The 25,062-nt window shown below is 37.2% G+C and overlaps 1 protein-coding gene across 1 annotated transcript in view; it reads right to left on the bottom strand.

The window, feature by feature from the left end:
- Positions 1 to 25,062, bottom strand: part of FAM102B (family with sequence similarity 102 member B) — an 85,147-nt gene that overhangs the window by 38,810 nt on the left and 21,275 nt on the right. The window contains exons 2-4 of the mRNA XM_044672229.1: positions 6,327 to 6,447; positions 4,253 to 4,282; positions 518 to 634 (exon numbers count right to left, since the gene is read on the bottom strand). Of these exons, the coding sequence (XP_044528164.1) occupies positions 518 to 634; positions 4,253 to 4,282; positions 6,327 to 6,447 (268 nt within the window). The remainder of the gene's footprint in view (positions 1 to 517; positions 635 to 4,252; positions 4,283 to 6,326; positions 6,448 to 25,062) is intronic.

Here is a 25,062-nt window from a genome sequence, read left to right as displayed (position 1 = left end):
CACAGATAACCTCATTTATATGTCTATCACAAATGCTAAAGAATGAACCCTTAAGGGGCTGTAGGCACTTTGGAATAGCCAGTGGTAATATCTCCACCCTTCCTAAAAGTGACCTTTTAAGTGGTAATGAGATCTCTTTCCATATGGCTATGGTACCAAATGAGGCACATGAGGTTCACTAAATGAACACCAGTTGCTTCTGTCTACATCAGTGACTTGATCTAGTCTTTTCCAGTTGGTGAATGCTTCAATGGTTTTGACTAGATTTTCTTTTTTGTTTTGTTTTAGTTCTGTGAGTCCTTCTTTGGCTGTCTCACTCCTAAAACCCTCAAAGAGGAAGTGTGGCATTGTGGAAGTCAAGCTGTATCTTGGATCATGAGGCCCACTGACTACCTTCTTTTTACCTTGATGTTGGCTATTACTTGAAAGCATCACTTGCACTTACTAAAAAGGTAAAAACTACATTCATTTCTATTTAACATCTATATATACATTTGTACAAATGAAATTTGCTTACTTTAAGAATAGAATTATCTTGTCTTGTATTTTTGGTATCATAACCTTCTAGTAAACAGCGACGAGTGGTATTTCCTGATCCAGCAAACTCTGCTAGGTTTAGATCTGCAAAGCCCAGCTATGAAGAAAAAGGGAAAATATTAGTAGAATATTTAGAAGCACTACTCTTATTTTCTTTACATAATATTTTGTTAATGAATGAATTTGTCTGTTTGTGAAAGAAGTTATGCTTGTATAAAAAACATTTTATAAAACTTTTGAAGACCTTCCACATTCTAATTTTTAGATGACATTCCAGAGGCAGAGAGCAGAGAAGTGATTTGCCAAGGTCAGAAAATGAGAGCAAATGGCAGAGCAGATAAAGAGCTGGCCTCAAGGCCAGCTGAATGACAAAGAGGTCACAAAGGTCTTAGCTTCTCAGTCCTCTAAGTAATTCTCTAAGCTGATGATGCAGAGAAAGCTGAAGGATTTCCCCATGCCAGTATTTTCATAGGCCCATTTACTATCCCTATTCCACACAACTAGTAAGTGGTTGAAGATAGGCCCAGACCCCAGGCCTCCTGACTCTTAGATTATTGCTTTTGCTTTCATACTCTCTTACTTTCCAGTCCAGAAAGTTCATTAACCCCAGACAGACACAAATTGCTTTTCCCCACCAATATTTCCTGGTCTTTGTTCCATGTGAATTTCACATTTTATCACCATTGCCTAATGGTGCCCAGTGGCTTGAGATGGCACAGTGTTCACCTTCCACTTAGGAATCATGACCATTCAAGTGGTCCAGATGGTTTACCTGGTACAACTTCTCTACTGTCACCAACTATAAGAATTGTTATTCTGACAATCTTCCCAGTTCCCTCTCAGTTTACCAGTAGTTGAAAGCACTCCTGTTCCTTCTACAAAGTCCCTCATAGATTGGCTTGGCCTCATACTCAGCCTCTGCTGTTAACCAGAAACTCACTCCAACTTTGCTTTCTCTCATTTTGTTGCCAGACTGTACTCCTTTTCTGTTGTAATCATTATCTGGCCCACATAATATTTTTCTCTGCTGCTGTGGTTTATCCCTGCATCTTCCCTGTACTTTCTATTGTAACTTGGCTCTATTCTTTTACTGCCTTGGGAATAAATATAAAATCAAATCTACTTTCCATGTCAAAGGACATAAAAGTTTATCTTTAAAATAAACCACTAACAAATCTTATCTTCTGCCTTAAAATCAATACTCTCTATTGGTTCCAAGGCAGAAAAGTGGTAAAGGCTAGGCAATGGAGGTCAAGTGACTTGCCCAAAGTCACACAGCTAGGACATGTCAGAGGCCAGATTTGAACCTAGCACCTCCCATTTCTGGGCCTGGCTCTCAATCCACCTGGCTGTTCCACAAAAATTGACTTCTTAAAGTAAAAATATTGCATCCTCAAAAGTTAAACATTTGTTATAACTAAAAGTTTAAGAAGAATTAAGAATACAAACTAACATCTATTGTTAATATAAATTATCACCAGGATTAATATATTAAGAAAAGTGAACCATTAAAAAAACAGTAGTAAGATTCCGTTTACAAAGTGAAGTATTGTTTTAGTGGCCCCTTGGTGGTACAAAACTGGTTCAGCAAAGGACAAAATAAGCTTTCAGGCTATATGGAGGGTCACAGCCCAGTATGTGATTAATCAATAACCATTTATTTAAATCCGTACTATGTTCTAGGCACTATGCTAGGGACTAAGGAAACAATGACAAAGCCTACCACAAGGAGTTTATATTCTATAGGGGGAGACAACATAGAAAACATACATAAGTGTGCAAAATATATATAAGGTGATTTTGTAAGGCATCAGCAGTTGAAAGGATGAAGAAAGGCTTCATATAGTCTTACCTTGAAAAGTCTAGAGATTTGAGTGTTGGAGAAAAGGAGAGAATGGATTCTAACTAAGCCTGAGGGATAGTCAATGCAAAGGCTTGGAGAAAGTTAGAATCTCATGAATGAGGAACAATGATCAGGCCAATCTGGCTAGACTATAAATTGTGGGAAAGGGAGTAATGTGTAATAAGATTAGAAAAGCAGGTTTGAGCCAGGTGGCAGCAGCACTAAATGCCAAACAGAGGAGTCTGCAGTTAGTACTCAAGGCAAAATGGGAAGCAACTGAAATTTATTATGTAGAAGAGGGATGTGGTCAAACTTCTGTTAAAGAAATCACTTTGGCAGCTGTTTGGAGGATGGATTGAGATATAGAGAAAGATCAGTTAGGAGGCTATTGCAATAGTCCACATGAGAGGTGACAGGATCTAAACAATGGTGAAGGCTATTTGAGTGAGAAAAGGACAGATGTGATAGATATTGTGTATGCAGAAATGATAAAATGTATAGGGTACGGGGCAGTGAGGAATCAAGGAGAAAACTGAGGTTATAAACTCATAAAAACAGCAGTACCACAAGAGTAAAGGGAAATTCAGAAGGGGGAAAGATAATTTATCTTTATCACCATTACATGTGAGAGCTTGAGATGGCTATGGACTTGGTGATGTGGGAATAGAACCCGAGAGAGAGAGAGAGAGAGAGAGAGAGAGAGAGAGAGAGAGAGAGAGTAGGGCTGGATATAGAGATCTAATAGTCATCTACCTTTAGATAATAATTAAACCAACAGGAGCTGATGGGATCACAAAACAGGGTAGAAAGAAAACAGAAGAGGGCCTAGGACAGAGTACTGAAGGATACTTAGTTGTAGGGAGGGGGAAGAATATGTGGAAGAAATGATATGGAAACTATTCCAGCAAAGGAACCTAAAAAAAAGAATGCTTAGCTAGGTAGGAAGAAAATGAAGAGAATCAGTGACAGGAAAACCAGAAAAGAAAAAGTATGTGATAAACAGCATTAACTGTTGCAGGGAGGTCAAGAAGAATGAGTACTGAGGAAAGGTCACTAAGTTTGCAATTGAGAAACCACTGTTCATTTTGGAGAGTAGTTTCAGTGGAGCAGAGACTGGAAACCAGAGTACAAAGGGTTGAGAAAGTAGTGAAAGGACAGGAAGTGAGAACAATAAGCACAGATAACTCTTTCTAGGTATCTACCTGAAAGGGGGAGGAAAGATAAAGAAGAATAACTTGAGAGGGTGATAAATTCTCCTCTGGTTTCACACATTAAATTATAGGTATAATCTATCTTTGAATCATATTACACTGTGATATCACTCAAAGGGGATTACCAAAGGCTAAACTCATTGCACTTCTGAGGTCTGGTGTAGGGCTCCAGAAATGTTTGAGGTCTGAGGGAGTTATGTGTATGATAATCATGTTATTATTCTCACAGCTCAAGGATTCACAGATGACTACATGTATCCATTGGAGGCATGCTAACACAGGACTAAATTTGTTTGCATTATGTATAACAGAACTAGCCAGGTTCTAGAAGCTGGAGTTTCAAGAAAATGGGCCTTACAATGGGGAAGACTGAATATTTTCACTTTAAAGCTCAAGCACAGAGTATCCATGAATAGATCCACATTACTCTCATGAAAGTTATTAGGTTTCAACCAATTTTATCTATATTTATGGAACTCTCTTGTATTTAATTTCTTTATGCCTCCATTTGTTTATGCTATTATGTCTGAGTCTTCAGTCAGCAAGTGGCATAAGTAGTTGATATAAATTGCATCCTGAATTACTTAAATTTCAGGTCTACAACCAGCAATAAGGAATAAACAATTTTTAAAAAACGTTACTTTAGAGAATATATGTTTACCTTTGCATAAGCCTTTCCACCTTTTAATTCCTGCCAAAGACACAAAATACAACCATAAAGTAATTATTTATTAAAGCTGTAAGATATATGTCAAAGAAATCACTGTCATATGAATTCATATTTCATAATACAATTACCAAACACCATACTGGGCTTTATTTGCAAACAAAATGTTTGAGAGTACAAATGCCACATGCAAAAGGAGTTTCTGTGGGTTTGTGGGGAAGGAGGATGGCAATCACATGAATAAAATGTGGGTGTCCATTTATGGTATGTGAACCTGAGTTAATCAGAATTTCTCCAGGATTCAACTTGTATGAGAAAGATGAAAATAACATGGAAAAACTGGAAGTAAGAACTTAATCAAAGAACGAAGCATAATGAGATGTTCTGGACTCTTGTAAGAAAATGAAAGAAAAAAACTGTTTGTTATAATCTACTTTCTAAAATAAACAAAAAAGTACTGATACATTTTTAAAAAGTTCTATGATAAAGGTTACAACAAAAAAAGGGGTTTCTAGTTAATCATTAACTAGAACATTCCTCTTTGGCTATTTTTGTTAATTAAAGTTTCATTGAATGTAGACTTCACAGCCTAGTTGGAAACATAACCATTTGAAGATTGGCGGTTGGAAACGGTCTGATGAACCCCTTGAAGTTAAGGTAATTATTGACCTTTGTAAGAGGGTTTACAGAAATGTATATGCTGTACATCAAAAGAATAAATCAAGGTTACAAGTTATCATTAACAAATGTTTTTTGAACTAAACTTGAAGCAAACACACTAAACAAAATAATGAATACAACACAAAGCAGTGAATACAAATCATCTACTGGATGATTCATGATTTAGATAATTTAGAATGATTCCTCTGTGTATTTGGGTAAATCTTCATGCACAGGAAAAATCTGATCTCTTTCTCCTGCCCTTGCCCTACAACTAACACTATATTGTACTGTATCTTAACACAGAATAAATTAAGTAAACAAATGACTCTTCCATTTTAAGAAATAACAAGAAAACCTACCAACATAATGACTGAATCTAAGAGCATATGCAAATTCCTCATCTTCTGCCTATACTTTAAATGATAGTTTTTCTATTTGTGAGGTTTTGTTTTTTTGGGGGGTGCCTAGCACCTCTTTAAAAGTTGGCTTAACATTCTATTTTTAAAAAATGCTTAAACAACAGTTAAGTAAATAATTACTTATTTCTATTTCAAGAAGGAGAGATTATTTTACATCTGACTTCAATAACGGGTTTATAAAACCCTAACTTTACTGGTTGAAATTGTACTTTTGATCTAATACTAAAATATGACTTTCAAAAAGAATATAATACTTAAAATTTACAAAGTTTTTCACACAAATTATCTCATTTGATCCTCGCCACAATACCATGAATTAGTTATGGCAGGAAATATTTCCCTAATTTTACAGATGAGGTAACTGAGTCTTAGGATGGATGAATAATGTCACAGCTTTACATAGCTAGTAAGTATAGAAGCAGGCCCTGATTACTGATCTGACTTTCCAGTTATCTTGTTTTAGAAAAAATTTGGTTCCCCGAGTGAAAGAAAATGAATGCTGCTTTTATTCAAAAGAGAGTAACTAAGAAGGCTAAAATGCATCTCTCTTGATCTAATATAAAAGAGTAGGACATCCTGGCTAATTTAGGGCTTAATTAGATGAAACTGGCTTTTTTTGGTCTTCTGAAAGTATTATTATAATAGCAAATATTTATTTATGTGCATGTATTTATATATTTTTTATGTATTTTCCAGGCTTATCTTTTGTTTAATCCCCAATATGACTATGCAACATCATTAGTAATAAGATATACAATGCTAATGAGACAGAGTTCTTGCCTTGTGCTTACATTTCTGACTTTTCCATTTTTCTTCAAATTTACTACATTTCTGCAGCAAATTATAATTCAATCATGAGAAGCCCAATTACATGACATTATCATAGGTATAACAAAAGAGAAAAAGCATAGCAATACCTGCACAAAGAAAATTACTATGGAAATAATTATGGTCTGTAAAAGGGATAAATTGTGTGCTATTTTTACCTTCCTCACAGAGACCCTGTAGATGCAAGGATCCAGAATGCCTGTAGCAGCACTTGCGCTCATTTTGCACATAAATGAGAACTTCTTTCTCCAGTGAACACAGTTTGCTTGCACCACCTCCCTGGGGAAGGGGGAAGAGACAAAGGAACCAGTTAATTATTATAAGTGATATGTGTTTTTAAAAAAATTGCACCCTTGTACTTTAGTCTGAAAAGTGATACTGAATGAGCCACTAGGATTTTTAGAAAATAATGAAAAAGCGGGGGCAGCTGGGTAGCTCAGTGGAGTGAGAGTCAGGCCTAGAGACAGGAGGTCCTAGGTTCAAACCCGGCCTCAGCCACTTCCCAGCTGTGTGACCCTGGGCAAGTCACTTGACCCCCATTGCCCACCCTTACCAATCTTCCACCTATGAGACAATACACCGAAGTACAAGGGTTTAAAAAAAAATAATGAAAAAGGGAAAAATACAAATTGATGTTCTTGGTCCAAAAATTCTGTTTAGGAAATTTATTTCCATTGAAATATTTTTACTATCCAAAGTAAAAAAAGATACAGCTAGATATCCCAATGTGTATACATAGTTACTTCATATGTAGTTATGATTTACTGAAATAAATTTAACTATATTTTGTTCCCTCCCCCATTCCATCTCCCTAGAAACTCTGGGACCATTTTATCAAATGAGTCACCTTGATGTGAGTGGTCCTATCAAGGTTTGTGGAAGACATTTAGAATTCTCCTTGGAATATGGAAGGAGGTACAGTTTGAAAATAATATATCCTACATCTAGGGCCACCAGTTGCACAAGTCAGTCTAAGAATCTTTCCTTTGATGCAGTTAGTCACTAAAGGCAAACAAAGTCACACACAAATGGAGCCTGGGCTTTTCAGACTTGGTGATTGCCCAAGATCATGTGAGTCACCATACCCCTGTGCTGCTGACCAGATGTGTTTTTGTAAGGAACTGAGTCAGGGCTGGGGTCATGTCCTGCCTCTAACCTCTATTGTCTCTATGACCATGGGCAAGTACTAAACCTTAGTACCCAGTCACGTGCCTAACTATAGAAGGCAGCATGGCATAGTACTGTGTCAGTGACAGAGAAACTTGGGCTCAAATACCACTTAGTTGAGCAAATCTGTATTAGGGGCAACGTAATGCTGGCACCCTATTCAGGTTCAGTGTTGGGACAAAACGAGATGCTTTAGGTTCAGTTTACAAATGGATTTTGCTTTGTTTTGTTTTGCTTGCTTGTAGCACAGTGAAGATATCAGCAAGGATACCAGTACTTTGCTTCAGCCAAGTAGATGTGTCCTCCCTCAGTTTCTCATGAAAATACATCTGGTCAGCAGCCACTACAAAAAGAGCTGCTATAAATATTTTTGTACAAGTAGGTTCTTTCCACTTTTGTATTATATCTTTGGGATATAGACCCAAGAGTGGTATTACAAGATCAAAGGGTATATGCAGTTTTATAGCCTTTTCGGCATAGTTCCAGATTGTCCCCAGAATGGTTGGATCAATTGGATCAGTTCATAACTCCACCAACAATGCATTAATGTCCTAATTTTGCCACATCCCCTCCAACATTTATTGCTTTCCTTTACTGCCATATTGGCCAATCTGATAGGTGTGAGGTGAGATCTCAGTGTTGTTTTAACTTGCATTTCTTTAAGCAAGAGTAATTTAGAATATTTTTTCATATGATTATTGATGGCTTTGATTTCATTTGAAAATTGCTTGTTCATATCCTTTGACCATTTGTTAGTTGGGGAATGGGTTTGTATTCTTATAAATCTGACTTAATTCTCTATAAATTTGAGAAATTAGACCTCTATCACAGAAATTTGTTGCACTAGCCTTTAAAAACAATTATAACAACATCTTTATTGATGTTTTTTCTTTTCTTTTTTATAACCTCATAGTTTTCTCTGGTATCTTTCTCCCTCCCTTTCTCCTCTTAGAGGACCAACCCATAAGAAATATCATTTTAAAGGACAAAATAATTAAATGAATGAAATAAAAACAGGAAAAATCTGCATAACCAATCAATACACTTAAGTCCGAAAATGTACACTATATCACCTCTGTGAAAACTTCTATGTGACAATGTGGGCTGGGAGTATTATTTTACTGCTCTTCTTTCTAGTCCTGTTTGTTCTTTATCATTTTGTCACACTCACTTCTGATTTGTGTATATGGTTGCTATTTCATTTTATATTGTTGTATATTAATTTCTTGGCTTTACTTAACCTCACATCAGTTCATATAGCTCCATGTTTCTCTGTATTCATCAGACACGTACTTTCTTACAGCCTAGTAACATTTCATTACATTCATTTACCACAATTTGTTTATCCTTTGTCCAATGGATGGGCATCTACTTTGTTTCTGATTCTTTGCTATAAGAAAAAGTGCAGATACTTTGGTATATCTGAGGATTTATAATCTCATTTTGATCCTCACAAAAACTCCGTGAAGTAAATGTTATCATTATCCCTACTTTACAGATGAGGAAACTAGGACTAATACCAATTTAACTGGCTTGCTAGAGTCATAGTGCTATTAACTGTCTGAGGCAAGATTCCAACCTAGGTTCTCTTGATACCAAGTCCAGCAGAATATTCTACTCTATCCACTCCACTGTACCCAAATATCTCCTAATTTAAGAGGGAAAGTCCTCATCCAAACCCAAATGCCAGAGGAAGACTGGAAATCTGAATGAGAAGTAAACAACATTTTTTTCAAAGTTGAAATTCAAAACAAATAGCAAGTTACACTCACACCCCTACTTTATGCTCCTGCCATTATCTTCTACATGTAGAGGATCTGGTTCGCTAGTGCTTAGACTGAGCATACTTCTCCCACTATCAAAGTGGAATAACAGGATATAGCATAGCTCTTTTTGGAACCTCTTTCCAGTGTGTGGCAAGGGCTATGCAAAATATTGGGAGATGGAGAGCAGGGATAAGGTAGAAGGTTGTTAAGAAAAAGAACAGAGGGGACAGCTGGGTAGCTCAGTGGATTGAGAGCCAGGCCTAGAGACAGGAGGTCCTAGGTTCAAATCTGACCTCAGACACTTCCCAGCTGTATGACCCTGGGCAAGTCACTTGACCCCCATTGCCTACCCTTACCACTCTTCTGCCTTGGAGCCCATACACAATATTGACTCCAAGACGGAATGTAAGGGTTTTAAGGAGAAAAAAAAAAAGAACAGGACAAAGGGCATAGAAAGCCCCAGGAATTTTCACAGATGCCCTGGATTCCAGAATTTAATAGATCAAGTTTGGCTCAACAACCACTGTGATTGGGGGGTAGGAGGTAGAAAGGAAGAAACAGTCATTGTGTTGACAGCCTGTGTGCCAGGGTAATCATGACTCTGTGCTAGCCCTTATAGCAGAAGTCATAAAGTTAAATGTATGTATTGCGCTATAGTACTGTACATACAAATTAATATTAACTAAACAGAGAAGATTCCAGGCCTCCTACTCTCAATTTAGTACTTTCTCTAGTATTTCACAAGCTAACCACAAGATCATGTCCTAAACTTACCAGTTAGAATTTGAACAAGATCATGTTCTAAGCTGATGATATTCCCTTGATACCAAGTCTAGCACTTTATTCTATCCACTCCACAGTTTGAACTGATAAAAAAGTATAAGAAAAATGTTTTAAGCCAATATCTGATATTGTCCCTTGGATTTATTCTGTATGTAGAGACATTTTTCTAATGGCCTTTTAGCCATTTCTCCTCTTTCACAACTCACTAGAAAGGATAAGACAAGAGATGAAAGGAGAAAATAAAATGTGATCTTGTTTGCTTAAAATATCAAGGTTTTCTAACCTAATACCCTTATTTTATTTTATTTTATTTTTAATTTAAATATTTTATTTTTTTAGAAAAATTTTCCATGGTTACATGATTCTTGTTTTTACTTTTCCCTTCACACCCCCCCCCCATATCCAACGCACATTTCCACTGATTTTAACATGTGTGATCAATCAAGACTTATTTACATATTATTGATAGTTGCATTGGTGTGGTCGTTTTGGGTTTACATCCCCAACCATGTCCATGTGTTCAAGCGGTTGTTTTTCTTCTGTGTTTCCACGCCTGCAGTTCTTCCTCTGAATGTGGGTAGCGTTCTTTACCATAAGTCCCTCAGAATTGTCCTGGGCCATTGCTTTGTTGCCAGTACAGAAGTCCATCACATTCGATTTTACCACAGTGTATCAGTCTCTGTGTACAATGTTCTTCTGGCTCTGCTCCTTTCACTCTGCATCAATCCCTGGAGGTCTTTCCAGTTCACATGGAATTCCTCCAGTTTATTATTCCTTTGAGCACAATAGTATTCCATCACCAGCATATACCACAATTTGTTTAGCCATTCCCCAATTGAAGGGCATACCCTCGTTTTCCAGTTTTTTGCCACCACAAAAAGTGCAGCTATAAATATTTTTGTACAAGTCTGTTTATCAATGATCTCTTTGGGGTACAAACCCAGCAATGCTATAGCTGGATCGAAGGGCAGGCAGTCTTTTAGAGCTCTTTGGTTAATGCCCTTATTTTAAAAGTAAGGAAACTGAAGTCTTAATCTTTTAACACCAAATCCAAATCTCTTTGGAGTTGAATGATTTTTTTTCATATTCTTATTTTAGCAATGGACTATTCAGCAGAGCAATATTCTGGTATTGTAATTAACATAAGCAGATGAAAATTAGCCCATTAAAAAGGAAAAGTGAAATAATGTAAAGTCTCGGTGAGACATCTTTGGTATTCTGAACAATGACTGTAGCAATGTTTATCCCTTCTAATGTATCCAGTGTATATGGCATTTGGTGTCTAGAACTACATCATTTTATTTGTTTTAGAAACACTTGCCTTTAGCAGTATTAAAATAAATCTTTTTTTTTTCTGTTGCTTTGTTTCTTTTAAGTGGTTAAGTGACTGAAACTCAAAGGAAGCTGATGAGTCACAGAAGGGAAAGCACTAATATGACTTTGGTCGCAGTTGCCAAATAGTTTTTTTGAGTTTGCTTCCATGGTTACCAACTAATACAACAAATTGCTTCAAAGTTTGCAAATTAATGGTAAATGTGAAATAAACAAAAGAGTTCTGCTCTGGTCAGTATAGGATCAGACAATTGAGTACAGGAAGGGCCCTCAAAGATCATCCAAACCCCCTGGGGTATTGTGTTTAGTTATGAGCAATTCAATAATCATTTAAGTACCCTGTCTCTGCCAGGCATTGTGTGAAGGCAGTGGGGATACAAAGACAAATATAAGCTAAACACTGCTTTTGCCTCTCCAGGGAGAAACAAAGTATGCTAATGAGTCAATGTAAATTATATACAATGCACATACATAATAAATTTGTAGATGGGTGATCAGCAAAGGCTTATTGGAGGAGGTGGCATCTGAGCCAACTCACAATTCCAAGAGGCAGAGGGGAAGGAGGGAAACATTTCAGCCATAGTTTGTGAAAAATGAATGGAGTGGTGGGGTCTGGTAAGCAGTGAATAGCTAGTCTGCTGGAAAAGACATTTTGATATCCCAATCTAATTTCACCATTGAACAACAATAATGACGACTGGCATTTATGGAGTCATTATTTCCAAGGAACTCAATGGATTTGCAACATGCTCAATCTCATTAAGGCACAGAATTTTAAATTATAATCTCAGTAAACAGATGATAATAGGAATTGTTTTTTTTAAAAAGAGACCTAACTGAAGAACTGCTTTTATTAATTCTGATGCTTTACCAAGAATTTATGAGTCCAGTCCAATTTAACCCTTAACAAAATGAGACGACTTAGTTATTTATATAAGCTCTATTTTCTTCACAGTTAACATGGGTTTCTTTTCATAAAAAAAATGTGGTTTGGGGAACTGGATCTCTGGGAAAAACAAGAAAAAGAGCTAAAAATAATTCAGCATTGAATATATATGTTGAAAATACGTAATTATACTTTTAGCCATAACACTAAGAAATATCCTCCAATGACATGAAAGAGATTTCTATTTTGTTCCATGTGTAACTGACATGTCTGTTATAGCTAACCTAAAATATGTAGTAGAAAATTATTTAAGAAAAATAAATGGCAAAAATTCTAGTTTAATATTGATATTCTTGAACCAAAACATGCCCCAAAGTTAGTATTCCTTAATGGGACTTTTCTACTAATATAGGAATATAAAATTTAAAAAGGTACTCAGGGAAGGTCTTAGGAGTATAATTTGTTAGTATGGTAGTGATTTTAACACCTCTTTAAATAAATACTTGGTATGTGCTCAGTAGTGGGAGTATACTACCTTTGAGGAGACAACTAGTAAATGTTTAGTGTAAGCAACTGCACCTTGGAAATTGGCAAATGATATTATCAGGGCTTGGCTTATTGTTCTTTTGAATGTCTAGACTTAAGAAAGTGATGGAGAAAATGTTAAACACGCAGATTAAATTTTAAAGAATGTCAAATATATATTTTTAGGGGGGAAATGGTTAGCTGTTCAACATTTATTAGCACCCCATTAGGGCCTTGGCAGCTAAGCCTATGTTACTAAAACCAGATCATTTTTTGCTAACTACACAGTCATCTAGATTTTGTTGGGGTAAGTGCTTCATTTACCAAAGCAGATGGCCTTCACTCTTTGACCTGTTGTTGCCTAAAATGTCATTGTCTTATAGCTAATCCTCTCTAACTTAAGTAGGCTTGCCCTCATGATTGGTCAGGAATCAGGAAATCATTGATTTCAAAGACTATGATGATTATTAAATTCTAGGGCTACCTGGATGACCTTGGGCCAGGTACTTCTCACCTCTCTAGGCTGTGGTTCCCTATTCATAAGATGAGAGGTTTGGACTTGAACAGTGATGGGCAAACTATGGCCAGCTGGCCAGATTCCACCCCCTGAAATGTTCTATCTGGCAGTGTGACATTATTCCTAATCTGACGAAAATACAATGAGTAGGATACAATACAATGAAACTCTGAAAGAGTTGCTTTAGAAACAGACTGACAGATGAGCATTTCCTTTCCTTTGGCCCCCTCTTTAAAAAGTTTGCCCATCACTGGACTAGAAGATTTCTAAGGTTGCTTTCAGGTCTAGATCATATGGTCCCTTATCCTATAAACAACCCCAAACAGTAGAAAGTTGAAAAATACATACATATGTACATTTCTGGATTCAAAAGATCTAGGTTCAAGTTCTACTTTTGCTGCTTAGTACTTGTGATACAATGGCTAGAGTGCTGGACTCAGGAAGACCTGATTCAAATATGAACTCGGGTACTTTACCAGCTGCATGGCCCTAGGCAAGATTTCTCTGAGTTTGTTTTCTCATCTGTGAAATGAAGATAATAGTGGCACCTAACTTACAGAGTTGTTAAGAGGGCCAAATGAGATAAAATATGTAAAATGCTTTGTAAACCTTAAAATTTTGACACTGCTAACTAGGAACCCAGGAAGGTTGTGACTTAATAACAATTATGGTGATGATAATGATGATGATGATGATGATGATATGGATGATGTCACAATCCCCCTTGGGCTCCAAGTCCTACATCTATAAAATGAGAGGGCTAGGTGACTAAATGGACTCTGAGATAACTCCCTGCTCCCTTGATTATACACTTTCTCTTTTTTCTCCTCCTTCTCCTCCTTCCCCTTTCTCTCTCTCTCTCCTCCTTCCCCTACTCTTGTTATTTACTATGGAATGCATTTTTTTGGTTTAAGATCTATTTTCCTAATTTAAAAAAATGCTAATATTACAATTAGCTTTTATGACACAAAAGACATTATTAAGAAATGTTTCACTGGAAAAAGGTGGACTGGTGGCCATAAAGCAAGTACAAGACAAAAAAATGACAGAGTTGAAGTGCTGTATTGGTAGCTAAAAATAATAATATTTAATTAGTATCCATTTTTAAGTTTATGTAGAATTTCATGATTTGCAAAATATTTTGCAAACTTTAATCTCACATTATCCTCACCACAACCCTGTGAGTCAGATATTATTATTAGCAGTTCAAAGATGAGGAAATTGAGAGGTATGATGAAATGGGGCCAGGACAGGGTAGTTCTATATTATTCTGAAAAGCACTTGCCTCCTTATGCCAAAGTACTTTGAGAGCTATATAAAAGTTAAAAGAAGAAACTGAAATTTTTCTAATGGTATTAATAAATGCGAAGCAAATTTATTTTATAGCAAAAAATTACTTCTGAAAAATCATATTTGGTGGATAATTTTAAAAAGTATTCTAAATAAATCTCTACTATATCAGTGGTCTCCACACTTTTGTGATTGTACACTCTTCTCAGGGAAAAAGTTTGAAAATGCAACTTCTAATATGGGTATACTAATTTATTTATAATTTGTGTATTACTTATGTGTAAAAATAGAAATTAAACTAGGATAAAATGACATTTTATTCTAGAGTCAACCTCAAGCCACTGGAGTTAACTGAGTAAAAGGCCTGACATGGTTAGACCTACACCTTAGAAAAATCATTTTGGCATCTGTGGAAAGGATGAATGATATGAGTGGGGAAAAACTTGAATCAAAGAAACCAATGAGGTGGCTATTACATAAGTTCAGGTGAGAGGTGATAAGGGTCTGAACTAAGGTGTGTGAAGAGTGAATCAAATTCTCTTTGTCTATCAATCAGTGACTTTTAAGTTAATCCTGTGGTTCCCAAACTTTTTTGGCCTTCTGCCCCCTTTCTAGAAAAAATATTACTTAGCCCCCTGGAAATTAATTTTTAAAAATTTTAATAGCAATTAATAGGAAAGATAAATGCACCTGTGGCCATCACTGCCCCCTAGATCGCTGCAGCACCCACCAGGGGGTCGTGGCGCCCACTTTGGGAATCATTGAGTTAAGCAAAAACTCAAGTACCCCTACTTAGTACTTTACCAGTCACTAAGTATGAGAGTTCACAAGTCACTTGCTAGAGTGGGTAACAATTTCAAAGGCCACTGCCTACCCCCCCCCCCCCCAAGCAGTGCTAGGCAAACTGGAAGACTGAGATTGGTTCCCATAAAGTAGGGAAGGGATTGGAAGTGATGTAGAAAAAGGACTATAAAAAGTCCTGAACTTCCTGTCCAAGGGACTTCTCCTTGAGGTTTCTCCTTGTTGTTCTTCTTTGGAGTCTCTGTTCCTTGGATCTTCTCCTTTGGACTTCTTCTTTAGAGGATGGCTCCTTGGGGCTTTTGGATTTCAACTTTGACTTGGAGCTTTGGGCCTTTTGACTGGAGTTTTTGGCTTCAGGACTTCGATTTTCAGCTTTGGAACTTCTTGGAGTTGAGGATTTTCTTGTTGGGTTCACTGCTGCCTCGGTGAGCTTGGCTCATGAGATTTTTTTTTTTCTGCATTGAGACCTTGCCTGGATCCTGCCTGACTTGTTGGTGAATGACTAGGATTCCCACGTGGAGACTGGAACTCTTTCGGGAACGAGCTTCATTTTACCAGATCAGCATTTAGGGTAGGCTAGGCAGTCTCCTTACTTTTTTCCTTTCCACATTTCCCTCTTTTTACTACTATTCCAATCAAACAAAATTGTTAAAAGCTGCCAATAGTTTTCCTGACTTAAGGGATAATAATCGACAACCACTTTTTTTATAATTCTCTTATTTAGTCAAAATCCCAATTTAACCATTATAGGTGGAAGCTTTGTGAGTAGAGAGAAGGGACATATCTTGGTGGCAAGGTATGTTGGCCCAGGAAATTAGAGAGACTTAAATTCAGCCCCATACTTTTGTGTGGCTATGGTGGAATGAGAAACATCTGAGCAGACCTGGGTTTGATTTAATTTTGCCACCAGGTGTTGGCCCTTTGTACAAGGAGGCTACAAAAAACAGCTTTAGGAGGTTATCAGGGAATTCTTGAAACTTGAGAGAACCTCCTTGCAGACTGCTGGAATACTTTTTACCTTTTTGTATATTACTTTGACCCAGGGTTATTGGATGTTTTTGTCCATGTGAACCCTTGGTCTCTGAGTAGTCCAAAGTACAAGCCTGAGAACCAAGAATATCCTCATTCACATTTTTTTGTGTGAATAATTTAGACAATCAACTTGACATAAGTTTAGCTCAGGGTTTCACAACCTAATCATTACAGTATATCAGGAGTTAAAGGTCAAATGAGATTCTAATAGGCATATCTATTTCTCTTCTTCTATCATTACTACAGTATTTGTGGATCCCCTCCCACCCTGCCCCGTACCCCCTTCAGACCTTTTAAAATGTATCTCTTCATTTTCAGCTTTTTCTTAAGTTGAGGTCTCAATATATGTAGTTCATTGATCTAAGGATTCTAACTACATTTTAACAATAAAAATATCTAACAGAAGAGGGATTGTTCTAATGAGCAATTTCATAAAAAATACTCATTAGCTTTTTTTTATGAGTTTTTACAGTTAGCTTGGTCAAAATATATTTGTCAATGAGAGTTTGGAACAAAGAAAAAACAATAACTATATTCCAATAGGTATTGCAACCCTTTAAAAATAACATGACTGTCAAGAATTAAGATTTTTTTTTAAAAAACAGCCTAGGACCCAGTTTTCCTTTCAGTTAAAAATGATTACTATTTTAAATTTTTTGAGATTTAATTGCTGAAGACAAGGAGGTAAGAAGTGTAGTGGAAAGAATACTGGGTTAGAGGCTCCATTCTTAATTGCTTCTGAACTCTGTAATCTAGCTTCTGACTCATTCTAAGAAGATTGCTCTCTCCAGGGTTACCACTGATCTCTTAATTGACAAATTTAGTGCAATTTTCTCAATCTTTGATCTTCTTGACTACTTTTCAGCCTTAGCCACTGTCATCACTTCTCTTCCTCGATATTCTTTCCTCTAGGTTTTTGACACAGCTCTTGTCCATTAACCATAGATATATCCTAAGAGTCTGTCTTTGGCCTATTCTTCTTCTAAACTACCTTGCTTGCTTGCTATCAGCCCCCATGGATTCAATTATCAACTAGGTCTATATATCAAGCCCTAATCTCCCTTCTGGGCTTCAGATCCCCATCATCAAATGTCGTCAGTGTTCTTGAACTGAATGCCCTTGAAGGATCTCAAACTCCAAAACTGAACTCATCATCTTTCCCCTCCTAAACATTCCCCTCTTCCCAACTTTCCTATTTCTGTTGAGGGTGCGGCCCTCTTCTCTGTCACCTGGGCTCATAATCTAGATATTGTCTTCAATTCCTCACACTCTCTCACTCCCTAGATCCAACCTGTGGTCCAGGTCAGCACTTTTCTCTTTGTAACATCTCTAGCATGTAATTTCTCTCCTCTGACATGGCCATCACCCTGGTGGAGGCCTTAATTCACTTCACAACAAAGATTCTTACAATAGCTTTTCCCTGCTTCAATCTCTCACTCTTTTAATCCATCATCCACTAAGCTGCCAAAGTGATCTTCCTAAAGGGCATCTCTTACCATGCCACCTTCCTATCTGACAAAGTCCAACAGTTTCCCAATACCTCCAAGATCAACTAGAAAACCCTTTCTTTGACTCTGAAAGTCCTCCACAGCCTCTTCCCCTCCCTACCTTTCCAGGCTTAAACTTTACTCTCCTCCACAGACTACACAATCTAGTGAGGCTGACCTGCTTATTGTTCCTTCCACATGACTTCCACCTCCTGTCTTTCTTTTTATTGGGTATCCCACTGTGCCAGAATACTCTCCTTCCCTACCTCTGCCTCCTTCCTTCAGCATACAGTTCAAATCCCCTCTTTTCCAAGAGGCCTTTCCTGATATAACGTATCTGCATGCTGTTCCCCTCCTTAAAAGGTGAACTGTTGAGGACAGGAAATACAATTCCTTTCTTTGTAAATGCTTAATTTGAATCACTGAATCTCAGAGTGGGCAGGAAAATAATTTCCCCTCATTTGGCCCTGTATGTCTAACTCTTCTAGTCACCTCTGTAATATCTGAACACATAACTTCACATAACTTTCTCTAGGTTAAAGATTTTTCCATTCCTTTAACCCACCACTGTATGTCCTGGTCAGATTCCTAATCCTAGTTCTCCTCCCCAGGATGGAATCCATCTTGGAAATGGCCTTCCTAAAATGTCAGTCCCAGAACTTAACAAAATACTCTTTATGTATTCACTTTATGTAGCCAGGGCAGAGTAAAAATGCTCTATCACCTTCCTTCTTTAGTCACTGGGCTCCAATAATGCAGGCTGCCATATCATATACCAGGTTAGATATACACTATTGCCTTATACTGGGCTTACAAATTTGGTTTTGATACAAACTTTCACCTCATCAGTAAGCATTTATTAAGCCTCTACTACATGTCAGGCACTGTACTAGTTGCTGAAGCTATGAAGATAAAACAAATAGCTCGCAAATAACTTTAATTCTAACTAGGAGACATAAAAAGTATGGGAGGGTTCAGTGGACAGATAACCAAGCTTGAAGATGGGAGGTCCTGGGCTCAAATGTGACCTCCAGCTGTGTGACTCTGGGCAAGTCACTTAATCTTAATTGCCTAGTCCTTACTGTTCTTCTTCTATCTTGGAACTGAAACTTAGTATCTATTCTAAGACAGAAGGTAAGGGTTAAAAAAATGTGTAAACATGTACACACTCACATGATAGCTAGCACTTCAGAGTGTTTTAAAAGACTGAAGTAGATACTAATTTGCAAATTCATTTATTTTTGGAAGAAGGTGCTAGCAGCTAGGGGTGAGGGAATGACAGGAGACAGGGAAGGGGCTATTGCAAAGACTTTGTGGCTGAGTCTTAATGAAATGAGGGATTCTCAGAGGCTTAAGTGAGGAAAGAATGTATTTCAGGAAGATTAGGAGATGGGCTGTCACATTTAAGGATTGCCAGAAGATCAGTTGGCCTTTACTGTAATATACATGGAAAGGACTAATATGTAATTAGACTGGAAAAGTAGGATGGAGTCAGGTTGTGATGGGCTTCAAATCCCAAATCGGCAAGTGTACACATTTGATACTAGAGGTAATAATGAGTCATCCCAGTTTACTGAGTAGTGGAGTTACATGGTCAGACCCACACACTAGGAAAATCACTTTGGTAGCTGTGTGGAGAAATGTCCTTTATCATCTTGCATTTGTAAAATTTTGTCTTTTAACTGTCTTCATTACATTTCATCCATTATTGTAGCTCAGCAAGGCAGAATCTGGTGGTTGCAACCTATACTAGCTAGTCACCTTCAAATGTAATAAGCATGTTCTCTATCTCTCTCGGTGGATCGGGAGTCTTGGGTTGGTGTGACTGGTGAGAAGTAAGATTAAAAGTTTACATTTGTTCTTGAGGTTAATAGGGAGCTAATGGAGGCTACTGAGAGGGAAGAGAGAAATAAGTATGTAATCAGATCTATGTTTTAAAAAAAAATAACTTTTGTGATGTGTGAATTCGTGGAGGATGTGTTTGGGGTAGAGAGATGCCTGAGGTAAGGGAGACCAAATAGGAGGTGGTGATAGGTAAGAGGGATAAGAATCTAAACCAAGGTGGTGGCTTGTGAGTGGAAAAGAGGTTGATATGAGAGATATTAAGAAAAAAAAGCAAGATTTGGCAACTCAATTGAATACACAGGGTGGGTGGAAGTGCAGTCACTGGCTGATACTGAGGTTGTGACCTGTCTGGTGATGCTTGCTGAAGTAATAAGGAAGTAATATGGAAGAAGGATGAGTTTGGGTGTGAAAAGATAACAATTTGTTTGGGAACTGTTCAGTTTGAGATACCAACAGGATATCCACTTTGAAATATTTAACAGGAAGTTAACGATGGTGCTCAGGAGAGATACTAGAGCTGGATAAATAGATCTGAGAGTCATCTGAACAAAGAACATAATTGAATCCAATTAGTTAATGACAGCCCAGAGTGAGAATGTGTAGAGAGAAAAGTGAATAAGGCGTAGTATGGAACCATGGGTATCCTCAATGTTGGGACTGAGACAGGGATGAACTATCAAATGGGACTGAGAGGCAGTTACATGGAAAGGAGAAAAGCTAAGAGAGCAGTGTCGCAAACACTCAAAGAAGAGAAAGACTAGGAAGAGGTGGGCAATATTATCAAATACTTCAGAAGGGTCAAGAGGGATGAAAATTGAGATGAGGCCATTAGAACTGGCAATGCAGAGATTACTGGTAACTTTGGGGAGAGCAGTTTCAGTTGAGTATTGAGGACAGAAAGCAAACTGCAGGGAGTTAAAAAGAAAGGAAGAGAAATGGAGGGACCAAATGAGGACTGCTTTTTCTTAAGAGTTTGGCTGATAGAGAGCCAGATCTGGAGATGGGAGGTCACAGGTTCAAATCTGGTCTCATATACTTCCTATATGACCCTGTGCAAGTCACAACTCCAATTGCATAGCCTTTATTGCTCTTCTGCCTTGAAACCAGTAAACAGTATCAATTCTAAGACGGAAGGTATGGATTAAAAAAAAACAAAATAAAACAGAAGTTTGGCTGAGAAAGGGAAATGTGGGGGAGGGGAAATATGGGAAGATAATTAGAAGAGGTAGTGCAATCTAGTGAGGGTTTTTAAAGGATAAGAAGACTTGGTTGTAAATAGAGGCAATAAAAAAGGAGCCAGAATACGAGTAAGCTATTTCCTTCTAATGTATTAATTGCTTTCCTAGATCTAATTGCTCTACTAAAGAATTAAACTTGTGACTATGTCCTATTTTTCCTTTGCTTCTAATACCATATTTTTTAAAAATTTATTTAATTTAGAACATTTTTCCATGGTTACAGGATTCACATTCTTTCCCTGCCCTTCCCCTGCCCCCTCCCATAGCCAATGCACAATTCCACTGGGTTTTACATGTGTCATTGATAAAGACCTATTTCCATATTATTGATATTTACATGAGGGTGATCATTTAGAGTCTATATCCCCAGTCATATCCCCATCAACCCATGTGATCAAGCAGTTGTTTTTCTTCTATGTTTCTACACTCACAGTTCTTCCTCTGGATGTGAATAGCATTCTTTCTCATAAGTCCCTCAGAATTGTCCTGGATCATTGCCTTACTGATAGAGAAGTCCATTACATTCAACTGTACCAGTGTATCCGTCTCTGTGTATAAGGTTCTCCTGGCTCTGCTCCTTTAACTCTGCATCAGTTCCTGGAGGTCTTTCCAGTTCACATGGAATTCCTCCAGTTCATTATTCCTTTGAGCACAATAGTATTCCATCACCAACAGATACCACAATTTGTTCAGCCATTCCCCAATTGAATGGCATACCCTTGTTTTCCAGTTTTTTGCCACCACAAAGAATGTGGCTATAAATATTTTTACACAAGTCTTTTTCTTTATGATCTCTTTGGGGTATAAACCCAGCAGTGGTATGGCTGGATCAAAGGGCAGGCAGTCTTTTAGCACCCTTTGGGCATAGTTCCAAATTACCATCCAGAATGGTTGGATCAATTCATAAATCCACCAGCAATGCATTAATGTCCCAATTTTGCCACATCCTCTCCAACATTTATTACTTTCCTTTGCTGTGTGACTATGTCCCATTAACCAGTAAGACCAAAACAATTTTATTTGCAAGAGAAAGGACTATTTCCTTTTCCCCTGTGATTTCCATTTCTTAATCATCTAGCTCCACTTGGCCAAAACAGATTAGAAGCTGACTACAGAGGCACACTGTGGAGTGAATCCTCATGACTCTCCTTTTCTACAGGACTTCTGCTCCCTTTGACTGCTTTGAAAATGCAATTACTTGCATAATATTTATTAGGATGATCCTCTTCAAGGGGCAGGTTTCTAGAATATTTTTTAAAACTCTGCTTCGAGATCAAACTGATTCACTTTAAAAAATATTTTAAAACACACTTGAAGAGAACAATTACTATGCCAGGTACTAGGGATATGATCACAAAAGTGACACAGTTCCTGCCCTCAGGGACCTTATGTTCTACTAGAAAGATAACTCATCAACAGCAAGCATCTCATAGCCATCTTAAAAGTCTCCTTGGGAACTTAGGGAACGTTTCTTCTAGTAAGGGAACCCTGCTGAAAGAGGTCAGTTTTAGCATACTCCTAACTGGAAGGGAGCTGGGCATTATTATTTTTATTTTTTTTCTAGTATAGCTATTTTTTATTAGACATTTATTAATATTCGTTTTTAATCTGTTTACATACTTTATGCCCCTACTTTCCCCTTCTCCCCCTGCTCTCCCCCCACCCATGGCCAATGCACATTTCCAATTGTTGTAACATGTGTCCTTGTTCAGGGTCTATTTCCCATTCATGTCCGCCTCAGCCCATGCATTCAAGCAATTGTTTATCTTATATGTTTCCTCTCCTGCAGTCCTTTCTCTGAATGTGGGTAGCCTCTTTACCATAAATCCCTCAGAGCTGTCTTGTGTCATTGCAGTGCTGCTGGTACAGGAGCCCATTACATTTGATTTTACCATAGTATATCAGTCTCTGTGTACAATGTTCTTCTGGCTCTGCTCCTTTCACTCTGCATCACTTCCTGGAGGTCTCTCCAATTTGCATGGAATTCCTCCAGTTTATTATTCCTTTTAGCACAATAGTATTCCATCACCCGCATATACCACAATTTGTTCAGCCATTCCCCAATTGAAGGACATCCCCTCATTTTCCAGTTTTTTGCCACTACAAAAAGCGCAGCTATGAATATTTTCGTACAAGTCTGTTTATCTATGATCTCTTTGGGGTACAAACCCAGCAATGGTATGGCTGGATCAAAGGGCAGGCAGTCTTTTATAGCCCTTTGGGCATAGTTCCAAATTGCCGGCCGGATCATTTCACAACTCCACCAGCAATGCATTAATGTCCCAATTTTGCCACATCCCCTCCAGCATTCATTACTCTCCCCTTCTTTCATTTTAGCCAATCTGCTAGGTGTGAGGTGATACCTCAGAGTTGTTTTGATTTGCATTTCTCTAATTATTAGAGATTTGGAACACTTTCTCATGTGCTTATTGATACTTTTGATTTCTTTACCTGAAAATTGCCTATTCATGTCTCTTGCCCATTTATCAATTGGGGAATGGCTTGATTTTTTATACAATTGATTTAACTCCTTGTATATTTGAGTAATTAGACCCCTGTCAGAGTTTTTTGTTATAAAGATTTTTTCCCAATTTGTTGTTTCCCTTCTGATTTTGACTACATTGTTTTTGTTTGTACAAAAGCTTTTTAGCTTAATATAATCAAAACCATTAAATTTACATTTTGTAATTTTCTCTAACTCTTGCTTGGTTTTAAAATCTTTCCTTTCCCAGAGATCTGACAAGTATACTATTCTGTGTTCACTTAACTTATTTATAGTTTCCCTCTTTATATTCAAGTCATTCACTCATTCTGAATTTATCTTGGTGTAGGGTGTGAGATGTTGATCTAGACCTAATCTCTCCCATATTGTTTTCCAAATTTCCCAGCAGTTTTTGTCAAATAGTGGATTCATGTCCCAAAGTTGGGCTCTTTGGGGTTTATCATACACTGTCTTGCTGACATCATTAACCCCGAGTCTATTCCACTGATCCTCCCTTCTGTCTCTTAGCCAGTACCATACCATTTTGATGGCCGCTGCTTTATAGTATAGTTTGATATCTGGTACTGCTAGGCCCCCTTCCTTCACATTTTTTTTTCATTATTTCCTTTGATATTCTTGATCTTTTGTTATTCCAAATGAAATTTGTTATAGTTTTTCCTAATTCAGTAAAGAAGTTTTTTGGTAATTTGATAGGTATGGGGCTAAATAGGTAAATTAATTTGGGTAGGATGTTCATTTTTATTATGTTAGCTCGTCCTACCCATGAACAGTTAATGGCTTTCCAATTGTTGAGGTCCAGTTTTATTTGTTTGGAAAGTGTTTTATAGTTGTTTTCGTATAATAGCTGTGTTTGTTTTGTTAGATTGATTCCCAAGTATTTTATATTTTCTAGGGTGATTTTAAATGGTGTTTCTCTTTCTACCTCTTGCTGTTCTAATGTGTTGGAAATGTATAGAAATGTTGATGATTTATGTGCATTTATTTTGTATCCTGCAACTTTGCTAAAGTTGTTCATTATTTCTACCAGCCTCTTAGTTGATTCTCTAGGATTTTTTAAGTATACCATCATATCATCTGCAAAGAGTGATAGCTTAGTCTCCTCATTGCCTATTTTGATACCTTCAATTTCTTTTTCTTCTCTAATTGCTATTGCTAGTGTTTCTAGTACTATGTTGAATAATAGAGGTGATAATGGGCATCCTTGTTTCACTCCTGATCTTATTGGGCAGGCTTCTAATTTATCCCCATTGCATATAATGCTTGTTGATGGTTTTAGGTATATATTGTTTATTATTTTTAGGAAGGGTCCTTCTATTCCTATACTTTTCAATGTTTTCAATAGGAATAGATGCTGTATTTTGTCAAAGGCTTTTTCAGCATCTATTGAGATAATCACGTGATTTTTGTTTGTTAGACTGTTGATATGGTCAATTATGTGGATGGTTTTCCTAATGTTGAACCATCCTTGCATTCCTGGTGTAAATCCCACCTGATCATGGTGGATGACCTTCTTAATTACTTGCTGGAGTCTCTTTGCTAATATTCTATTTAAGATTTTTGCATCTATGTTCATTAGGGAGATTGGTCTATAGTTTTCTTTCTCTGTTTTTGGTCTACCTGGCTTTGGAATCAGTACCATATTTGTGTCATAAAATGAATTTAGTAGGACTCCTTCTTTGCTTATCATATCAAATAGTTTGTATAGTATTGGGATTAGTTGCT

This window comes from Gracilinanus agilis, chromosome 4 (genome assembly GCF_016433145.1).
Source record: "Gracilinanus agilis isolate LMUSP501 chromosome 4, AgileGrace, whole genome shotgun sequence".
In the NCBI taxonomy this organism is placed as follows: domain Eukaryota; kingdom Metazoa; phylum Chordata; class Mammalia; order Didelphimorphia; family Didelphidae; genus Gracilinanus; species Gracilinanus agilis.
Note: the sequence above shows the minus strand (reverse complement) of the source record. Positions and strands in the feature narration are given on the sequence as shown.